Source organism: Achroia grisella, unplaced genomic scaffold (assembly GCF_030625045.1).
Source record: "Achroia grisella isolate CSIRO2021 unplaced genomic scaffold, CSIRO_AGI_Agris_v1 utg241, whole genome shotgun sequence".
Lineage (NCBI taxonomy): Eukaryota > Metazoa > Arthropoda > Insecta > Lepidoptera > Pyralidae > Achroia > Achroia grisella.
Window position 1 is genome coordinate 1,441,583 of NW_026712734.1, and position 18,734 is coordinate 1,460,316.

General features: G+C 29.7%; 2 protein-coding genes across 2 annotated transcripts; one reads left to right on the plus strand and one right to left on the minus strand.

The window, feature by feature from the left end:
- Nucleotides 1-2,457: 2,457 nt before the first annotated feature.
- On the minus strand, nt 2,458-3,192 carry LOC131842565 (UDP-N-acetylglucosamine transferase subunit ALG14 homolog). Its single transcript, XM_059191137.1, has one exon. The coding sequence runs from the start codon at nt 3,155-3,157 to the stop codon at nt 2,519-2,521; it is 639 nt and encodes a 212-aa protein (XP_059047120.1). The 5' UTR covers nt 3,158-3,192; the 3' UTR covers nt 2,458-2,518.
- Nucleotides 3,193-4,584: 1,392 nt separating this feature from the next.
- LOC131842486 (GPI inositol-deacylase) lies at nt 4,585-17,498 on the plus strand. Its single transcript, XM_059191024.1, has 17 exons — nt 4,585-4,823; nt 4,896-4,987; nt 5,486-5,616; nt 6,151-6,308; nt 6,498-6,776; nt 7,042-7,212; nt 7,711-7,832; nt 9,073-9,207; nt 9,904-10,060; nt 10,892-11,163; nt 12,150-12,278; nt 12,491-12,712; nt 13,475-13,663; nt 14,250-14,403; nt 14,810-15,270; nt 15,527-15,628; nt 16,032-17,498. Exons 1-17 carry the CDS (start codon nt 4,671-4,673, stop codon nt 16,411-16,413), a joined length of 3,309 nt encoding a protein of 1,102 aa, XP_059047007.1. The 5' UTR covers nt 4,585-4,670; the 3' UTR covers nt 16,414-17,498.
- The last annotated feature ends 1,236 nt before the right edge of the window (nt 17,499-18,734 follow it).

The window sequence follows — 18,734 nt, forward strand, 5'->3', positions numbered from 1 at the left end:
GACTAGACAATGCCAGTGTTAAACAGAGCTAATACATATCTCAGGGATAAAATTTATTGTGGTAAATTGAGAATATTAATCTAGAACAGAATTGTCCCAAACATAACGTCTGATATTAATGCGGGCTACGGCACGAATTTATGTATTGACGAATTCAGGATTTTTAAAAAAAAAAATTACGGCCAAATAAATTAATCACATCTTTCTTCCTATGTCAATAACTTTTTATGCACTTTTATTTGAAGAATTCCCAACAAGGTTTAGGCCTACAGGTGAAACAACAAAAGTTTCACCTGAAACTGAAAGGTTATTTTGTGGTACTTGTTATGTACAATTTTTAATTTTATATAGTTACAAATGTATGATTTTATTAATATTAACTGTTATTATATATAAGGCTTCATTGGTATACTCTACATATTTATATCAATCAGAAAAATAAACACTTCAAGCACAGGAGCCTTAAATATGCAATAAATAATAAACAATATGTTATACAATACTAATATAGCCTATACCTACTTGTAACCACATGTTTGTGTTGAAAATAAATACTATGAGCTACATAAAAGATATTGTATACATAATGCAATTTTTGTAATAAAATTGTAGTTGGTACTAAGAATTTTATTTAATTATTAATATTAATATTTAGTTTGAAACTTGAAAAAAACTTTTATAAGCATGTAGGACATTAGAAGCAGTTACTTAATTATATATAATATTTGGGATTTATAAGAACATATGTAATGTCAATATCAAACCCATTAAACATTTTACAAAGTTTTTTACTACAATGGTTCTATGTGTGTGAATACTGATGTTTGTGTGAGCCAACATTTTATTTTGTGCTAAATACTGGCATGTTTATATTATAGCATAATGTCTATTGTTATTTTGAGGGAGTAAAAATATGTGTTGAATAGCCTTTAATGTATCTTACATATGCCAAGTTTTCTCCACTGTAGTGATCTTTTATAATGATAAAAGAATTATTCATAAATATTATATAGGTCCCTAGTTATATATTTACGCGTGCCTCCTATAGTCCTTTAAAAAATATATATGGCATGATTTGCAATTAACTGTTGCAAAGACTGATGCATTTACTTTTAAATTATATGTATATAAATTGTTATCCATTACACTGAAATAATAAATTGTTATACTCTGATGATTATTTACATATACATTAATATTGATCTGAGAATCTTAAGTAAGTAATAATAGTTACTAAGAAGTAGAAAGCAGTATATGTGTATCATACTGGTTTCTCTTTTGTAGTAATAAGATTATGGGAAGTAAATAGGTAGATGTCTACATATTTGCCATAAATACTTAAACATAGGAATCTTTATCACAGGAATAATGTTATTATTATAAGAAAGAAGTCTCACTAAATTATTATCACACAACTATAATTATTTTAACAATTATTAATATATACTGTGTCCCTATTACAGGAAAAAGACACACTACATAATATTGTTTAATTATGGATGGTATAAAAACATTGAAAGAATGATTAATTCTATTTTTGACCTAGAATTGATAATGAATAAAGGACAAGTACATATATTTTACTTGCATATATTATAGACTTATAAGTATATTTTATAGTAAATATTGTGGAATAATTGCATTTTGTGGCCTACATTTTCTAATATTATATACTTTTATAAATTGTAAATGCCATAGAACAATTGTAAATAACTAATAGGATTGGAATGTTTCTAGGGAGATAACTAGATGAGTCAGATTTTAAACAAACGATCTGTATTTATTGTATTTATTTTTGTAGCTCACCTCCTTTCTTTAGGTAAAGTTATTGAAAGTCTATATAATATGCCTTTGATAAATCAATAATGTGCCTTTAATTTAAAGTTGCAATTCATATATTTATAGATCTAATCAACACATAATAAATAGGTAAATAAGACAGTACTTAGCAATAAAAGATTTTGCTGATTGTGTAAATACTTAATTTTATTCAAAATAATTTGTTCTTTGCAAGTAGCAATAATTTAGCTATTCTTGAAAAGGAAGATATAGAGACAGTCTTAGTTATGTACTTATATTTTTGTTGTTTTCTAATTTGATGTTATTACAAACATTATTACAAACTCCTATATGTATACCTAGCAAAAAGTGTCTTGATATACTGGAATTCTGTAATTATTAGTACCAAAATGCATTCAGAATCAATGTTATAAAAGTGTGCTTAATTAAGCATTTAAATTTTAATATTGAAAGTTAATATACTACTTACGAAAAAATTGTCAGAACTTAAAGTTCATCAGTAATAAGAGCATTAGTTACTTGATCTCCCGGGCACTCTTACTTTAATTATACAATTTCCTGAATTATTCCATTGTTTTATTTAGAAAGTTTGACAATATACAGTATTTTTTATTTAAATTGAATTACCTTCATGTAAGGTAAACTGAACAAAACACAACAAACAAGAGTAGTGTAAATACAAACAAATCAAAACATATTTTGGTAAATTGTCATGCATTTATGTTAATCTACCAAAATATTTGGCTCTAAAACAAACATCTCTCAGTTGTGGCCATTGAACAACAACAATATCTGCAAAATATTGTAATATTTTACCAGTTAGAGACAGTGTTCTTACTCTGCATATACTTTCAACAAAAACTATTTTACAATCTAAAATGAATACACAACGTAATAAAAAAGCAACAACACAAACTGGCACACAAGTGCCTGGTCCATTACAAAATATTACATTTGGTTTAAAATTATAAACCACAGGTACAGTTAAAAATGTTGAATACAATGTACTTACAACTGATGAATAATAAGATTGGTTTACATTTCTACTTCTAGGTATTCTACTAACAGAGAAGTTAGTGCTTTCAATGTTAAGTATTTTCACTTCACTACTCACATCATTATCAGCAACAATATACAGACGAGGTTGGTATTTCTGAGTACTCAGGTTTTTTACAAGCCGCAATAGTTCAGTAGTGTGGCCTCCAGATCCAATGCAGAATATAGTTCTTAGTTTAGACTCTTGGCTTAGTAATTTGCAGTCACATGTGCAGATTTGAAAAATTAAGTATACAGCTCGAACTAAAAATGCGGTTGGTGCCAATAATGTTAAAAATAATACTATACTGAATCCTTCCATCCTGCTAATTTCTTCTTAATGGTAATCCAACTTCTATAAAAATAAAAGATAATTTAAATAGGTACTTAGTTAATGTAATATATATATATATAATAAAATCGTGATAAAAAGGTGAAAGTTATCTGTTTGTTTCCATTAAATGGCTAGAGGAGTTACGATGAAACTTTCGATGAATTTGTTGAATATGGCAGAGAAGAAGTAGTAGACACAGAATTTGTCTCCTGGTATTTTATTACATTTTCATTGTGTTGACGAAATATTTAGATGATTCTGTAGCTATTAAACATTTTTATTTAATAAAAGTTAATGTTTGGCCATATTCATTACCAGACTTTGAGTGCGTTGTCTTAATGACAAATGTTGATCATTATCACGAGGATTGGTGTAATAAAAACTTTCGGAGGTTTTCATTTTATAAAACGATGCTTACCTAAACAATACTGCAACTGTATCTACACAACATACTGTAGTAACAATAAAAACAAATTCCCGACAGTTTTGAACAACCGGTATAAATTCAAAGAGAAAAAAAGTAAAGCAATCAAATAAATATGTTTGACAAATTGAAAACTTAAATCAAATCATTAATTACAGAATCAAACAATAAATTTAAAACGCTTAGATGAAGAATATAAGTCAATTCTTCAGCCAAGGAAAACGGTAAACAAAGTTTTTTCATAGGTTGTGTTTTTTCATACATTGACGGCTTCGACGTCGGATTTTTTTTTATTAATATGTTTTACGGCTCTAGATACAAGTCGTTTTTAGCCCAATCGGACTTACATTGGTGTTTCCATTACTGTCGTATTATGCAAACGAATATTTTTTTTTGTGGTTTCCGTATATATAGTATTAAGCTACAAACCATCACTTTTTTCATTAAATGATCTAAATATTTTAAATAGGTGCTTGTTTTATGAAATATGACACTATGCTAAGGTCATTTCTTATAAAAAAGGCAAATAGTCTTTGTTTCAGTGAAATATAAAATTTATTTTGATGAAACAATCTTATAGTTATGGAAACCTGTACGTATAAGAGAAATCAAATCAAAGAAACCGAATAAGTATAAAATTTAAAAATATAACAAAAACCGTTACTATTAGTCCCGAGTATAACACAATAATGTATATATACTTCTTAAGTTAAATTGTATTTTATGTCCCTGGGGTTACTTTATTCTTTAAGTAATCTATAAGATGTAATTAAGAGGCTTATCCAGCTACACAGGGATTGTTATCCCCAGAGATTGATGCAAATAAAGAGATTCGCCCCGAGGCCCCAACCTTCACCCCTCTAGATGGGTGCGCATTACTATCATTGTTGTTATCTGTCCATCGCATTTATTTTTCTTGTGTCACTGTCACTGTCACAGACATCGTTCTACTTTCTGATCGGTACAGACGTTTAGACGGTTTAGATTTTATTTCATAATATAAATTCAAGAAAAATATTTGCTTTTCTTATTTATGAATAATTTTTAATGTAAACTATATTATTAATGTGATTGAAAATGAAGTTAATAAAAGTATTTGGTTCTAGTATTTTTCAAATTATCTCAATAGTATTTGTTATTGGATACCTTCTGGGTGCATTAAATTTACATTTCACCGACAAAAGTAATTATTGTCTAATGACTTATATGTTTGAATTTCCTCAATTTGTGGTGAGTTTATAAATTAAATATTTATTCGTTAAAATATTTTAATCTATTCTTATAGAATTTATTTGTCTTCAGGCAATATCTGTGCCTGAAAATAGGATATTCCCACAATATGGACTGTACGCCTACAGCGAGGGGAGGCTTACTGAGAGAGCTAGAAAAATGTGGTATGTATTATTGAAAAGGTACTTTTAATCAATATTGATGTTACATATAAAATAATTTAATATATTCCCTTGCTTTTGTTACATTATTTGGCATATGTTTATGTCCACTTTTTTCTCAGTCCCTATTTGTATATTATTTTTAGAGTTATAAACTAAAAAGGTTATTATAATTGTTATAAAGGTGGTTATTATATTATGATGAGATTTTATTATAATAATTATCCATTATCTAAAATGGTACTATATCACATAATGCCATTTTAGATAGATAGATAATTAAAATCTCGTTAAAAGTGGCATTGGAAATAATTTCTTTTAAAAATAAATTAGGAACTAATGTCTAGCAACTAATTTAATATTATGTTACTTCTTAGTTAAAAAATCTTGTAGCTAAACATATTTAATATATGTGTCTTCATTCTACAGTGAATGTGTGACTGTATTCAATAAACATTACAATATTAATGAATAACTTTAAAACAATCTGTTATGTTTAAGGTTTGATGGTGTTCCAGTTTTATATCTACCTGGTAACTCAGGGAGTCATATGCAAGCTCGCTCATTGGCATCTGTTGCTCTGAGGAAAGCCTTGGATAGTGGAAATGAATATCATTTTGATTATTTTACAAGTAAGTAGGCCTTCAATATTTTTTTCTGTGTCCTTCCTGCAATCACTTGAAGACTATGAATAGATGTAGTAAAAGTTATGTGCGGGTGCAGTGGGTACTAAATTTAAAGCAATTTTAGTTTCTACTATCTTAAAATGTTTGTTTCCTAAATCCACCTGTTACTAATTACATTTAATTGTCAACCTGATATGACAAGAAGTGAATTGTATTTAAATTAAGCAAATTTTTAAGTTTATTGATGCACATTGCTTAAGCACTGTGCATCAAATAAACCTACCATCTTCTACCTAGCAGAAAATCCCGACTAAAAAATAAAAATCATGCTTATGGATGATCTAATAAAAGCTAATTGGCTGATCGCAGATAGATAAAAGAGAAAAAAAAAAAAAATATAGGACATTTGAGTAACTTTTGCATTATCAAGTTTTTAGATTAAATTGAGAAGAATTTATTTCTTAATTTAATAATAGATGTTTACATTGCATTAAATTTTGTTTAACTGTGATACTTATATATTTTTATATTTTCTTTCAGTTAGTTACAATGAAGAACTGTCGGCATTATATGGAGGAGTGTTGCAGGATCAGACAGAGTTTGCATCAGCATGTATATCGAGAATACTCAGCCTCTATAAAAGCAATAGATATACAAAGAATGTACCAACATCTGTTATTTTAATTGGTCATTCCATGGTAAATGTTTACAAATGTATATATTGACATTCATCTTCAGTAGTGTTGTATGAATTGCTTAACAAGAAATAGTGTGGATAGATTGAGCATCTGCACTTTTTTCAATTTTTTTTTAACATTCATGGGTACAAAGTAGTGGGTAGGGGTCTTTATGAAATAATGTAGACTTACAGTTAAATATTTCTATAGGGAGGTCTGATCGTCAAGCGTCTTTTAGCATATCCAAGTACATTAAATACAACATCAATAGGAATAACACTGGCTGCTCCATTGCAAGCACCTGTCATCAACTTTGATATGGCTATGAATGATTATTACAAACTGATTGATATTGAATGGGAGCAAAATGTAAATAGAGAACCTGAAGTTAAACAAAAGAAATTCTTGCTAAGCTTTGGTAGTGGCCCAAAGGACATTTTAGTGCCATCTTGGTTGACATCTTCTAATGAAAGTTTTATATCTGCATTGGTAAGTTATAACATTTTGATTTAATTTGTTGGTATTAATTATATGTATTCTGTGTGGTATTTTTTTACTCTAATGTGTTGAATAAAATTATCAATTGTAAATTTTTATAGCACAAACTGTCCTTGTGTAATATGAATTCAAATCAGCAAATTAAATAAATTTTGCTTTTATCACAACATTAATGGGAATGCTCTAACTACCCCAAATATGATTGCAGCTGTGATGGTGATATATTTATTAATTAAAGATTGCTCATTTGTTTTAGACTTCAGCTGTCCCAGGGGTGTGGGTCACTACTGATCATTTGAGTATAGTGTGGTGTAAGCAGCTTGTTATGGCAATTAATAAATTTCTGTTCTCTATTATTGACCCTTGGACTGCACAGATCAAGGAAGACAACCAAATATTAAGTTCCAAAGCCAAGGAATACTTCCAGGTATAGTAAAATAAGAACTATAATGGCTTATAATATTTGTAATTGTTTTAAGTCTTATAGTGTGTATTAAGTATTCACTGAATTTTTTTATTATCCAAGTTATTGGTATAAATAAATCGAGAATTAAATTAAAAAGTAGTTGTAATAAATATAGAATTTTATTTTTAAAAATATGTACTTGTTTTTATAATGTTGTAGACAGCCTCCGTGGTTTAGCGGTATAGCACACTGCCTTAATTCCGATGGTCGCGCGTTCGATTCCTCGCACAGCACAAACATTTGTATTTCTGAGTATGATTATTTGTATTGGTCTGGGTGTTGTCAATGTTTAATATTTATATATTTACGAAAAAAATATCTGTGATCATAGATAGAGATAGATCATATAATATTGTTTTTAACACATGCTCTTGCTGGCTTAACTTGGGTCTAGATGGCGCTGTGTAACTTGTCCTGGGATTATTATTACTATTAATATATATTTAACACTGTTTTTAGGCCAATCGTTCAATGTTTCTGAGTCCAGATATAAATCGCCCAAATGTAACCATGATAATGGACGCATTTTGGTATGAGGATAACAGACGAATCTATCAAATATCAAGACCAGAAATAAATAAGTAAGTTGTGACTAGGATGACTAATTTGAACTAAATTGTTTTGGAAATTATTGTTTAATATCTATTTAATCAGGAAAAGCTACATATCAATATAGAATATCTTAAGTTTCTGATTCTAAGCACAGACATTTTCATATATGACTATTATGTGAGCATCCACAAAACCTTTAAAAACGCGAGATACAGTACAAGTATATACTTATACCATTCCACGCAATTAGAGTGACGAAATTATCTTCTAAATAGCAGATATGTCAGAAATCATAAATCTTTGCCAACACACTGGCATATTTCCAAACGTGGAAACAGTGATTTTATTTTAAGATTACACCGTTGCGTCATCATTATTTCCTGTTTGTATATTCTGTTCATTGCGAAGGCAAAAGATAAGATTAATTTGGTAGACATACTTAGATCGTTCTTTTTTCAGTACTTGTAGAAGTATAGAATGTAATTAACTTGTCTAAAATATTAAAAGATTGGATTATTTGTAATGCATGTAAGCTAAAAGAATACATGTTGGATATATTTTTTTAATTCCTTCACCTATAAAACCTACATGATGACCAAGTAATATGTGCCAGCATATAGCTGGAATAGCTTGTCTAGTTCTACATATCTATCTTCCGGATATTTAAAAGTACTTTCACAAAGTTTTGAGATTTTGTTAAAAAATATTACAATAAACCGACAGAGAAGCTTATATTTGCTTTAAAAACTTAGTTTCATTATGATGTCTTGTCCTATTATTGATAGTAATGCAATATAGAATGTAGGTTATCAATTAAATCCATTTGACTAACATGATGGTTTTTTTGTTGCCTGATTAGATTAGTTGCTATGAAAATGAATAGTCATGAAGATGATAACATCAATCAATAAAATTAGAGAATGATGGTATTCAAGTCCAAAATGCCAAATGTTATTGTCCTAGTAATAAGTTTATAGTATTCATTGATGTCGGTTCCTATTTTTAGGACATGTAAAATATCCATATTAAGTACAAAAGAGTTTACGCCTCATTTACTAAAAACATTAAATAATTTAGCTTTAGAAACTAAGTTCGCACAAATAATGTTGTTCCAGTAAATAAAAGTATAAGCATTATAATACAAACAAATATGTATTAAGATTATGAATTTTTAACTCTATTCCAGTGTTATAGTTAAAGTAATTTCTATTACATTTATTACTTATTTTTTATGTTCTTCTTAGTTTATTGTTATGTTGTTTTTTTCAGAGCTACATATTTAATGATCAGATTAATAAATTTCCCCCAAAATCGATTTGTGGCTATAGAATCGATTAACATGACTAATAAAGATTGGATATTTGGTTGTAACGCTAAATATACAGCCTCCAATTATAGATATTGGTAAGTGGTTTTTGATTTTATCGTTTAAACTGGCACACATACTATCACGTATATGATTAATATGTAAATCCTTCAGTCTTCATCTTTATCTCATTGATAACTTTATTTGCTCTTGTACAAAATCTTTAAAGTTATCTGTTTTATTATCATTTTACATATTCCATTATTCAAGTAAAATATATCCGGGATGTGTCCAATATTACAAATGAAATATTTTATTATGACTCATTTATTGTTATATTCCGTTATTTTTATTATTATTATATATTTCAATTGTTTAATGCCACTGGATTAAATCCTTACTCTTTTGATGCGGATTAGTTGTCAACACTCAAAAACCGTAGGTTCGAATACTGTCATATTAAACTTTGGAACTTAAATATTTTTAGCATTCCATTACATTACTCATTGGATATATTAGAAAAAATACGAGTTTTATGAGAATAGCGATAATTAAAAAAGAACCGTTAATTGACAATTCAATTCATTACTAGATAAATATATTACAACAGTTTTGTTTCATTTAGTCGACAATACTGACATTATGTTTACTTAATAACATAGTTGTTAGATACAGTAAGTACCGAAGTAAAATTTATGAGAAGCTACATTTGTTAAGATATGCAAGGTCTTGCATCAAAATAAAATTTTGAATGCTCTCGTGCTGTTTTATTATATTGTTATGAAACATTCCAGCAAATATGGTACATCTTTAACCGAATTAAGCCGTTGGACTGGTGCTGCAAATGGCTTTGGTAAACGTAAATTGGCAACTGTGCATCTTCATACTATAAAAAAACAACATCCCGATTGGAGTCACGTGGTAGTCAAAGTATCACCGACCAGGAGACCGGTAAATGTTTACTTTTTTGTTAAGAGGTAGGATTTGTAAGTTTCATTGTCGAGTTTAGTTCCAGAATACGCTAAAGTTATCAATTTAATATCTACTCCTTACATTTCAATAGTCTGTATTATGAGTACGTTGAACTTACTACTTTCACTCACTTATGTATACTTGTATACATCAGTCAGTCAAAGTAGTAAATTTCGCAACTGTGCGTCTAGAGTACTAGTCAATTTATTTTAAACTGATATAGATAATTGAATATCACAAAATTTACTGAATAAAATCTATACTTTCGTATATAGGTGGTTTAGAGTATTGAAAACAGCGTTACAAATTTTATTTTAAGGTGTTATTATATTTATATATTTTACGCAGTTTGATGTTAATAAATAGGTTTTGTACCAACAAAGCATAGAATCTGGATCATAAAAGGCATACAGACAGGGACATACCCCTGTCTGTATGCCTTTTATGATCCAGACATCGAACATTTGCCAATGCCTTTAATTAATGAAACTGGAATTTCAGTCCTGAATGTTTTATCTTCTTGGTACTTCCCTTTATTATAAAAATTATAGTGAAAAGTAAGGAAATGAGCAAAAAATAATTAACTGTATTTATTAAGAATGCAATGTTTTTTTTTATTTTCGAATAATTGTTAGAGACCTTCAATACATTTTATTATATCTTATGTAAATAATACCACTTAATCTTTCTCTATGTCCATTTTGGTATCTCACCAAATATATAGGATGCTGATTATTCCTATCCCATCCCAAATTATGTATTCACTATTGCATGCACAAAGTGTCTGCTAATAATATTTCTATTTTATAGGTAACTTTAAATGTTGATATAAACGACCACGCATCAAGAGAAATTACAGTATCATTGCCTTCCATTTTTTCATTTGGAAAGTCAGTAGTTAAGGCGGAAACTGAACAAGATAGTCTGTATTACGAACTTTTGTTGCCTGATTTCAATACGTTAGATCAAGCGTATTTGCTGTATGTGGAACCTACGCCGAGTTGTAAGGCAATACAATATCACGTGTCTGCTGAGATGCATGTTCCATGGGCGAAGAATCATGAATACTATCACTACTTTACGTACGTATTTTAGATTTACTATTATGTCTTCTTTTTTATTTCGTATAAGTCCCTCTATCGGCTCATTTAAGAAAGGATTAAAATCGCACTACCTCTCTTCCATTGAATATTAAGTTTCATCGTTGTCGTATGTATTCATGTTTATATATGTTTATAATGTATTTCTATAACTTTTAGGTATATATTGTATTAAATATACATATACATATTGTATTGGACTTTAATTAGTTATGTTCTCTTTTCAAACAATTATTATTTGCGCTTTTGTGACCCCCACACTACTTTCTGTGTCACTCTGTTTTAGGTAGACTGGAAGTGATCTCTTTTAGAGATAAGACCTTTGCTAACGAAATTCCTAACATGCACTTTAAAATATTGTCTTCAAATGTGCAATATATAATATATACTCGTAGGTGTAGGTGACCAGATTTAAACTTTATACAAATTCGTTTGCGATTGGCTGAAATGGATGATACAGAGGGATCACGTCTATCTTATCCATTAAGCCCACTACGGTTGGAGCATGATACATGGTAGTGAAATTACAGTGTCTGGAGGCATATATTTAGGTCCTCCGAAATGGCGATGTGCATGGTGTCTTATAATGACGTGACTATGTAACTAAACCAGTTACATATTATTTCTACCTAACACGTATGTAAGTGACCTGATCTTGAGGGAAATAATAGGCATAAAGATATATACAGATAATAACTATGTTATTACTATATTCACTTAATGCAAATGACTTCAACAACACAAGTATTTTATTCTTATTTAAAATTTCAACACTTTATTACTTATTTCACAGCCTCGGTGGTCTAGCGGTTTAGCACGCCGTCATACTGTTTATACATACGGGTTCCATTCATCACACGGTACAAACATTGTATTCATGACAATGATTGTTTGTATCGTTATATCGATTGTTTATATTGTTAGTTCGGGACTAGATGTTATTTATGTAAGTGTTAATTATTTTGCAGACAGTTGAAGCAGACGCCAATGAAATTACGACTCTTCCAAAGTAACCCTAATGTCACAGTTGGATCAGAATCCACACAACACGTTAAAATAACATTGTTGTTGGACCCTCAATGTACTTATACTATAAGGTAAAATGCCTGGAATATATTTTTTTAGTTATATACTCGTTTCTACAGGTATTTTAAAAGTTTAATAACCGTGTTTTTTATTTTAGTCAATCATTATTATTATAGAGCATTACCTTTAGAATAATTACATACCCGTTAAGTACATCACCATAAAAAAAGACATTTTCACTATATTACATAAAAAGTATTATATATATATATTTTTTTTTCAGTATATCATCTTCATGGTACCATCGCCTAGCACAGTTGGCGCGAAATTACACACCTGTGTTGGTGCCATACATTGCTGCTATAGTCTTGTTAGCAGCCAGAAGCAGCATTCTGCATTTACGCGAGCACGGCACGTGCCTGTCAATACACGGAGCGCTTATGAGCGAAGGTGTTAAGCCATATTACGCTTTAGTGTTTGCTAGATTCGGTGCTGTTGCATTGATGTAAGTGATTTTGTTAAAAAAGTAATAGGTTATAGTACAACGGCACAATTGTCTTATACAATTATTTAGTACTATTGTAATTTCGAAGAAGGTTATAATGAATCTAATGGAGAGTAATCACTGCATCATAACAAATATTTACATTCCAGAATAGTCAATAACCTATGTTAGTAGCAAAATATCGAATGTACAGGTATCAAATTATTATATTCAATAATGAAGTCATAGTTATATTTCTTTGAAGTTACTATTTAAAGTAAATAAAGAATAGAAAGTTTTATATGAATGTGGATGGTTATAAGGGCAGAGAAAGGCCGAAAAGAGATGGATGGGCGTGTAAAAGATGATGTGGTAAGAAAAGGAGTAAATAACGGGATGACTGCGAACAGGGATGAATGGAATAGAAAACATATTAAGCGGACCCGAAATAAATGGGGTAAAGAAGAAGCAGATGATGATGATAATAGAAGTAAAACTTTTTTTAACCGAGATGTACCTTTTGAGTAATTAACGAACGGTCAATAATATTAATAATTACTGGTACTCTATTCTATAATAGTATACAGAATATTTTTTATATATTGACCGTTCTTGACACTAATCGATATTATGCTACAATGGTAGCATAAGTATTTCTGATGACTGTGAGGTGTATTCTTTGATTTAAAATATTTATAGCTTGGACCTATCGATTCAATTTAATTAAAATTAAATTTGTGTGAATTGTCTAAGCCTACCATTTTAATTGCTTGCTGTTTGCAGGTCAGTACCATTTCTATCATTTATACTCGAGAATGCAAGTTGGAACAATCAAGAGTTGCAGTACTTCACCCGTTCGCTTATAGTATTACCAGCGTACATGACCGCTTTGGGCGTTCTAAATATAGCGGTGGCGGCAATGATATTGATCATGGTGTTTTCATCTCAATTGGCTCATCGATTGCTATTTAGGTACTTTGTTAAAGTTATGTAATTAAGATTCCAGGTGTAATATTTATGTCCATCAGAGGGCTGCAGTGGGCTGATGGTGATGATGTAATACTCAATCATCATTTTGCGACTATGTGTCCATTCTTCCTGTTCTCACAGCACTATACTTAAATAATATTAATGGAATATTATTTAAGTATAGTGCTGCTGTGAGAACAGGAGGAATGGATTATTTGTCCAGTCTTCATAGTGTGCTTATATATAAATTTAAAATTTTTGATAGTTTTACGAATTGAGTTAGAAGATTTTTTTATTGTCCTGGTGGCTCGAAATTTAAAGCGGAATGTGTTATTATATATTTATTCTTTCTATATTCTACCTCGACAGACAACAACTTAGTCGTTAGTAATGACATTCAATGATATACCACACATATTACAATATATTCTGTATGCTTGTATGTATACAAATAAAGGTCACCGCAGTCTATCAGGTGGACAATTACTAGTTTGTTATTTCAATTACATAAAGTTTTTGCCTAACATTTATTCAGAAGTCGGCAGATATATGTACATATGGAGGCGTCACAGATGTATTTTTAATACAGGATAGTATGGCGGGGCAGTAGTGGGTTTGCAGAACGGGTGGCGTCCGGCCTACAGAAGATACCCATACTGGTAACAGTGACATTGGTAGCAGCGGTGCCCCTCTCATGCGGAGCAGCCGCTCTTGTTGCTGGCGCAGCCTTCTATGCCTTTATGGTAAGAAGTTAATAAGTTAAAGTATTAAGTAAGTTTTTTTACTATTTTAAGGATATAGATTTGAATACGGTATATGCTGTCAATACGTTTAATAATAGACATAAAAATATTTTAAATTCTATTACAAATGTCATAATGTGCTGTTGGTGCTACAAAGAAATAAAAAAATATCGTGTAGTAGATTGGTTATAGAGAATATAAAGATTATTTTTCTACTTATCTGTTAGATAGTTTACGGGAAATAAAAAATAACTTTTGAGTGGTACTTCCGTTCAACAACAAATACAAAAATGATAAGATAACCAATGTTGAATGATCACAATTTTATCCGTGTTTACGTCCCATCTTATTTATTTTATTAAGACTTCTGAAATTGGATTACAAAAAAAATTATGCTTACTTTCAGCTTTCAAAAATGTATGAAGAATATTTGGAAGATTATGTTTACAAATTTATGGCCAAAGTCATGTCCAAGATTTGTCGTATTTTCAAATCAAAAAATAGGGATGATAAAAGCACCTCTAAAATAACAAATTCGACTGAATCTGCCGCACTGTTACCAGCTACGGAGGATGAAAAAGAAAACCCTAATGTAGAAACAGATGGAGAGGAAAATATTAAAAATGAGCCTAAAGAGATTGAGAGTGCAGAACAAAATCATAAAGTTGTCTCAGTACTTGAATCGATAGAAAAGCAAGATGAAGGAAATTCAAGCATCAATACTGATCAAAATATTGATGAAGATGTGATTAACAAAGTTGATGAGGATCTCAATAATATACATTTCCATATGATGCTTTTCTTACTGTGGATATCGGTTACTATGGTCAATGTACCTGCTTTATTGACATGGGCGCGAAATTTCAAGTGAGTTTATTTGCTTCGTTCTGTGCACACTTGTCTCTGTCTTGTCTGTCATCTATTAATAATAATGTTTTATACAGTAAATATTACAATTTTAAATCAATGTATACATACACTATATTATTTATGTTTATGAGTAATGATTCCCTTGTAATTTCAAATGTTTTGCACCAGAAACTGAAGGGACCATGTCTTTTTTTTTCTGACGATCTAACTACTAGATTAGATCTAGCAATTTTATATAATGTTGTTGTTTTAGATACACTATGGTATTGAAACCAGATACTTCATATCATGCGGGCTTAATACTTTCCTTGTGTTCTGGCGTTGTATGGCAGCTAAATGGTCCAAGAAAAAAATTGTGAGTATAAAAGTAGTACTGTTGGATCGTCATAAAATAATTAAAATAACTTGGAAGATTATAGCGTGCCGTGCGGTATTCAACGACCAACTGCCGCCGGCCTCCCGTTGCCCAACCGCTACCAGGGTATCCGTTGCTTAGCAACGAGCCAACAGCGCGAGGCTACCGGCGGGTGCGCCGCTATATATATATCTACTTACGTAGTGTATTACAGTACTTGTTAAAAAATCAGTTACCAAAACTGGGCGCATATCCATTATATTTGGATCCACGAAGATATTTGAATCCAATTTGAAATTAGCAGTTAGGACAAATCTTTTTATACAAAAACTTATGTTTGTCTTCACGGCTATATATTAAGAACTGTATATAATATCCTTATTCAATATTTTTATTTTTTCAGGAAATACTATGATGCTGTTTCTGCATTATTATTCACGATGGCAGTATGTGTATTAGCCTTAGGGCCTTTGTCTTTAATGGTAGTCAACTACGGTGTAACATTTATGTTTGTGGTTATCACAATACAGCAATTATTTGACAAGGAAGAACCAGTAGATAGTGCATCCTTAACAAATGAATTTGAAAAACAAACGAACGAAACTGCCAATGAAATTCCTAGTGAATCCAATACGCAAAGTGATGGTAACGCAGAACATAGTTCCTCAAGTGAGACTCCAAACACCGATACTCCTGGTGAAGATTGTGACATATGCAGTGAAAGTAGAATATACAATGTTTTTAAAAATCTCCGAGAGAAAATAACGTTGAATGAAGATTTATAATATTTATTGAAATGGAAAGATCACCCATAGGTTAAATAAAAATTAATGGTTTTCATAGACCCCTTGTGTCTTCATAAATGTTTGTTGAAAACTGCAGGTGACTGCAACTAGTCTTTAATTTTCTTAGTCTTAATGATTAATTATTTATTGCATATCTTTGTGCAACTCGGGTGTTACTATTACGCTTATATAAGCTGGTGGCCGAAACTGGTGAAAACTAACTAACTGGTAAAAAGCATGAAAGTTATTTAGCGGGACTACTAAATTTAATATTGTACAGTCTTTGGGTCATATAAGACTCTTTACCAGATTAATATTTATTCAAATGTATTTTTATATGTTGAAAGATAGATTAAAATTGTTATAAATCTATTTTAACAACTAGAAGTGTAGAGTGTGAAGGCAAATGTTATTGTTTTTGTTTGTTAACAGCTAAATATTGTATGGATAGTTACTACGATGACCATTTATCATGACATAACAAAATCAATAGAATAGTTTCATAAAGAAATAATTGATAAGGTCTATCATATCTTTTTATTAATTATATATATAGTATGCTAGCTTGAGAAAGAATATCTGAGTAGAAACTTTCTTGTTGAGTGGTGAATGAGAGTTGCACAACTAGAAACATTTTATGTAATTAATGACAAAATAACCCGAATGAATTGTGAAAGTGTGATATCCCACTTTGTCTTGGGGGAAGAGGCTATTATAAAAGTTTGTTGTTGTAGTTAATATGGTCATTAATTAAATTAATATTTATTTATTGATATATAGATAAAATTTGGTGCTAAATATACAACAGAGAAATAAGTTCATTGAATACTTCACAAATTTAGTAAAAAACATATTAAATATAATAAAGATAAAAAAAAACCAAGCCTATAATTATCATGTATGTGACTTTGGTTCTGATTTGACTACTCTTTTGAATGAGTGTAAATAAGAATATTAATGTTTATGTTATGTATCTACTAGTTATGGATAAATTTTGATTGTTTTTTATTTTGAACCTATCTATGGAATGTTTTAAAATGTCTAACCATGTGTCAGTAAGTAATTTAGTGTTTATTACATGTATTATTATTGGTATTATAATTCTCATACAGGGATGCATTTTAAAATATTTCAAAGATGGTTTTCTCCAAAACGTATATTACTACTGAAATGTAAATATAGCAGTAGTATAGCCATGAAAACAGAGTTATAAAGCTGTTGTTACAGTTTTAATGGTGTTCAAATATGTATGAGAACACCATCTAAAAATATTTTTGTAAGATGAAAATAACATGTTTCTAATAAGAATAAATAAAGTGTATTCATTTTATGATGAAATTGGTAATCATTTCTTCTTGGATGACTAGAGAGGTATAGGTTCCACTGAATCTTAATTATATGGTATGATATATTAAATAATTTATAGTCAGACTGGTGCCTTGTTCCAAAATCCTCTCAATTTCTCCACAATTAATTTCTATCATCCATAAAAGAGACATGTTGAAATATCATAAAGAAGATTGATATTTATATGTACAGTAAGTACTAACAGACCATAAACAAATTCAAATCAATAACATCTGAAATAAAATTGTGAATGAACATAAAATATGGAATTCAATCTTATTCCTACTTTTTATTATTTATATTTACTCCTCTTGACCATTTAACAAAGATAAAAATTCTTATTAATCTCAATTTACATATCCAATATTTTGGATCAGTAATATTATATTGTTGCTATACATTTACTGTAGCAGAGCAACCAAGCTTCTCATGATCAACCTCATCATTATTTGGTACTGAACATGCTTGTTCAGAACCACAACAACATATTAATTCTGATAGCTACATATAATTTTTGACAAATTTTACATGAGCTATTTTTAATTTAATTTTATATTATTCTATTATATATATATATATTACAAACACAGATACATTTTGGAATAAAAGTAACTAATAGGCTAATTTAACTGATATTTTTATTTACAAGTAAGATAAAACTGTATACAGTTGGCGTAAATCAGAAATGGGGGCACATAGGAAGAACATGAAAAAAATATTGAAGATTTTCCAGATATAAAATTATTTTATTTTATTATACACACAAGACTGCATGGTAAGACTATTAAACTTACAACTGAGTCACAAGTCTCGGAATGTACTTCAAGTTTCTCTCTCTCTGTAAAACAAAATGTAGCACTGTAACACACAGTCAATTTGTCTGAGATAGAAAAATAGGAGAACAAGGAAGAATAATAGATAGATGTGTGTAGAATATAAAATTTTAATTAAAGAAATGCTTCAGTTTCAACTAA

What these genes read in the sequence shown, in the direction of transcription:
- LOC131842486 (XM_059191024.1), top strand. Translation starts at nt 4,671, where the DNA reads ATGAAGTTAATAAAAGTATTTGGTTCTAGTATTTTTCAAATTATCTCA. An exon ending in AAAGTTTTATATCTGCATTG is followed by an intron (nt 6,777 to 7,041) that starts GTAAGTTATAAC and finishes CATTTGTTTTAG; the next exon opens with ACTTCAGCTGTCCCAGGGGT. An exon ending in AATGGTCCAAGAAAAAAATT is followed by an intron (nt 15,629 to 16,031) that starts GTGAGTATAAAA and finishes TTATTTTTTCAG; the next exon opens with GAAATACTATGATGCTGTTT.
- LOC131842565 (XM_059191137.1), bottom strand. Translation starts at nt 3,157, where the DNA reads ATGGAAGGATTCAGTATAGTATTATTTTTAACATTATTGGCACCAACC.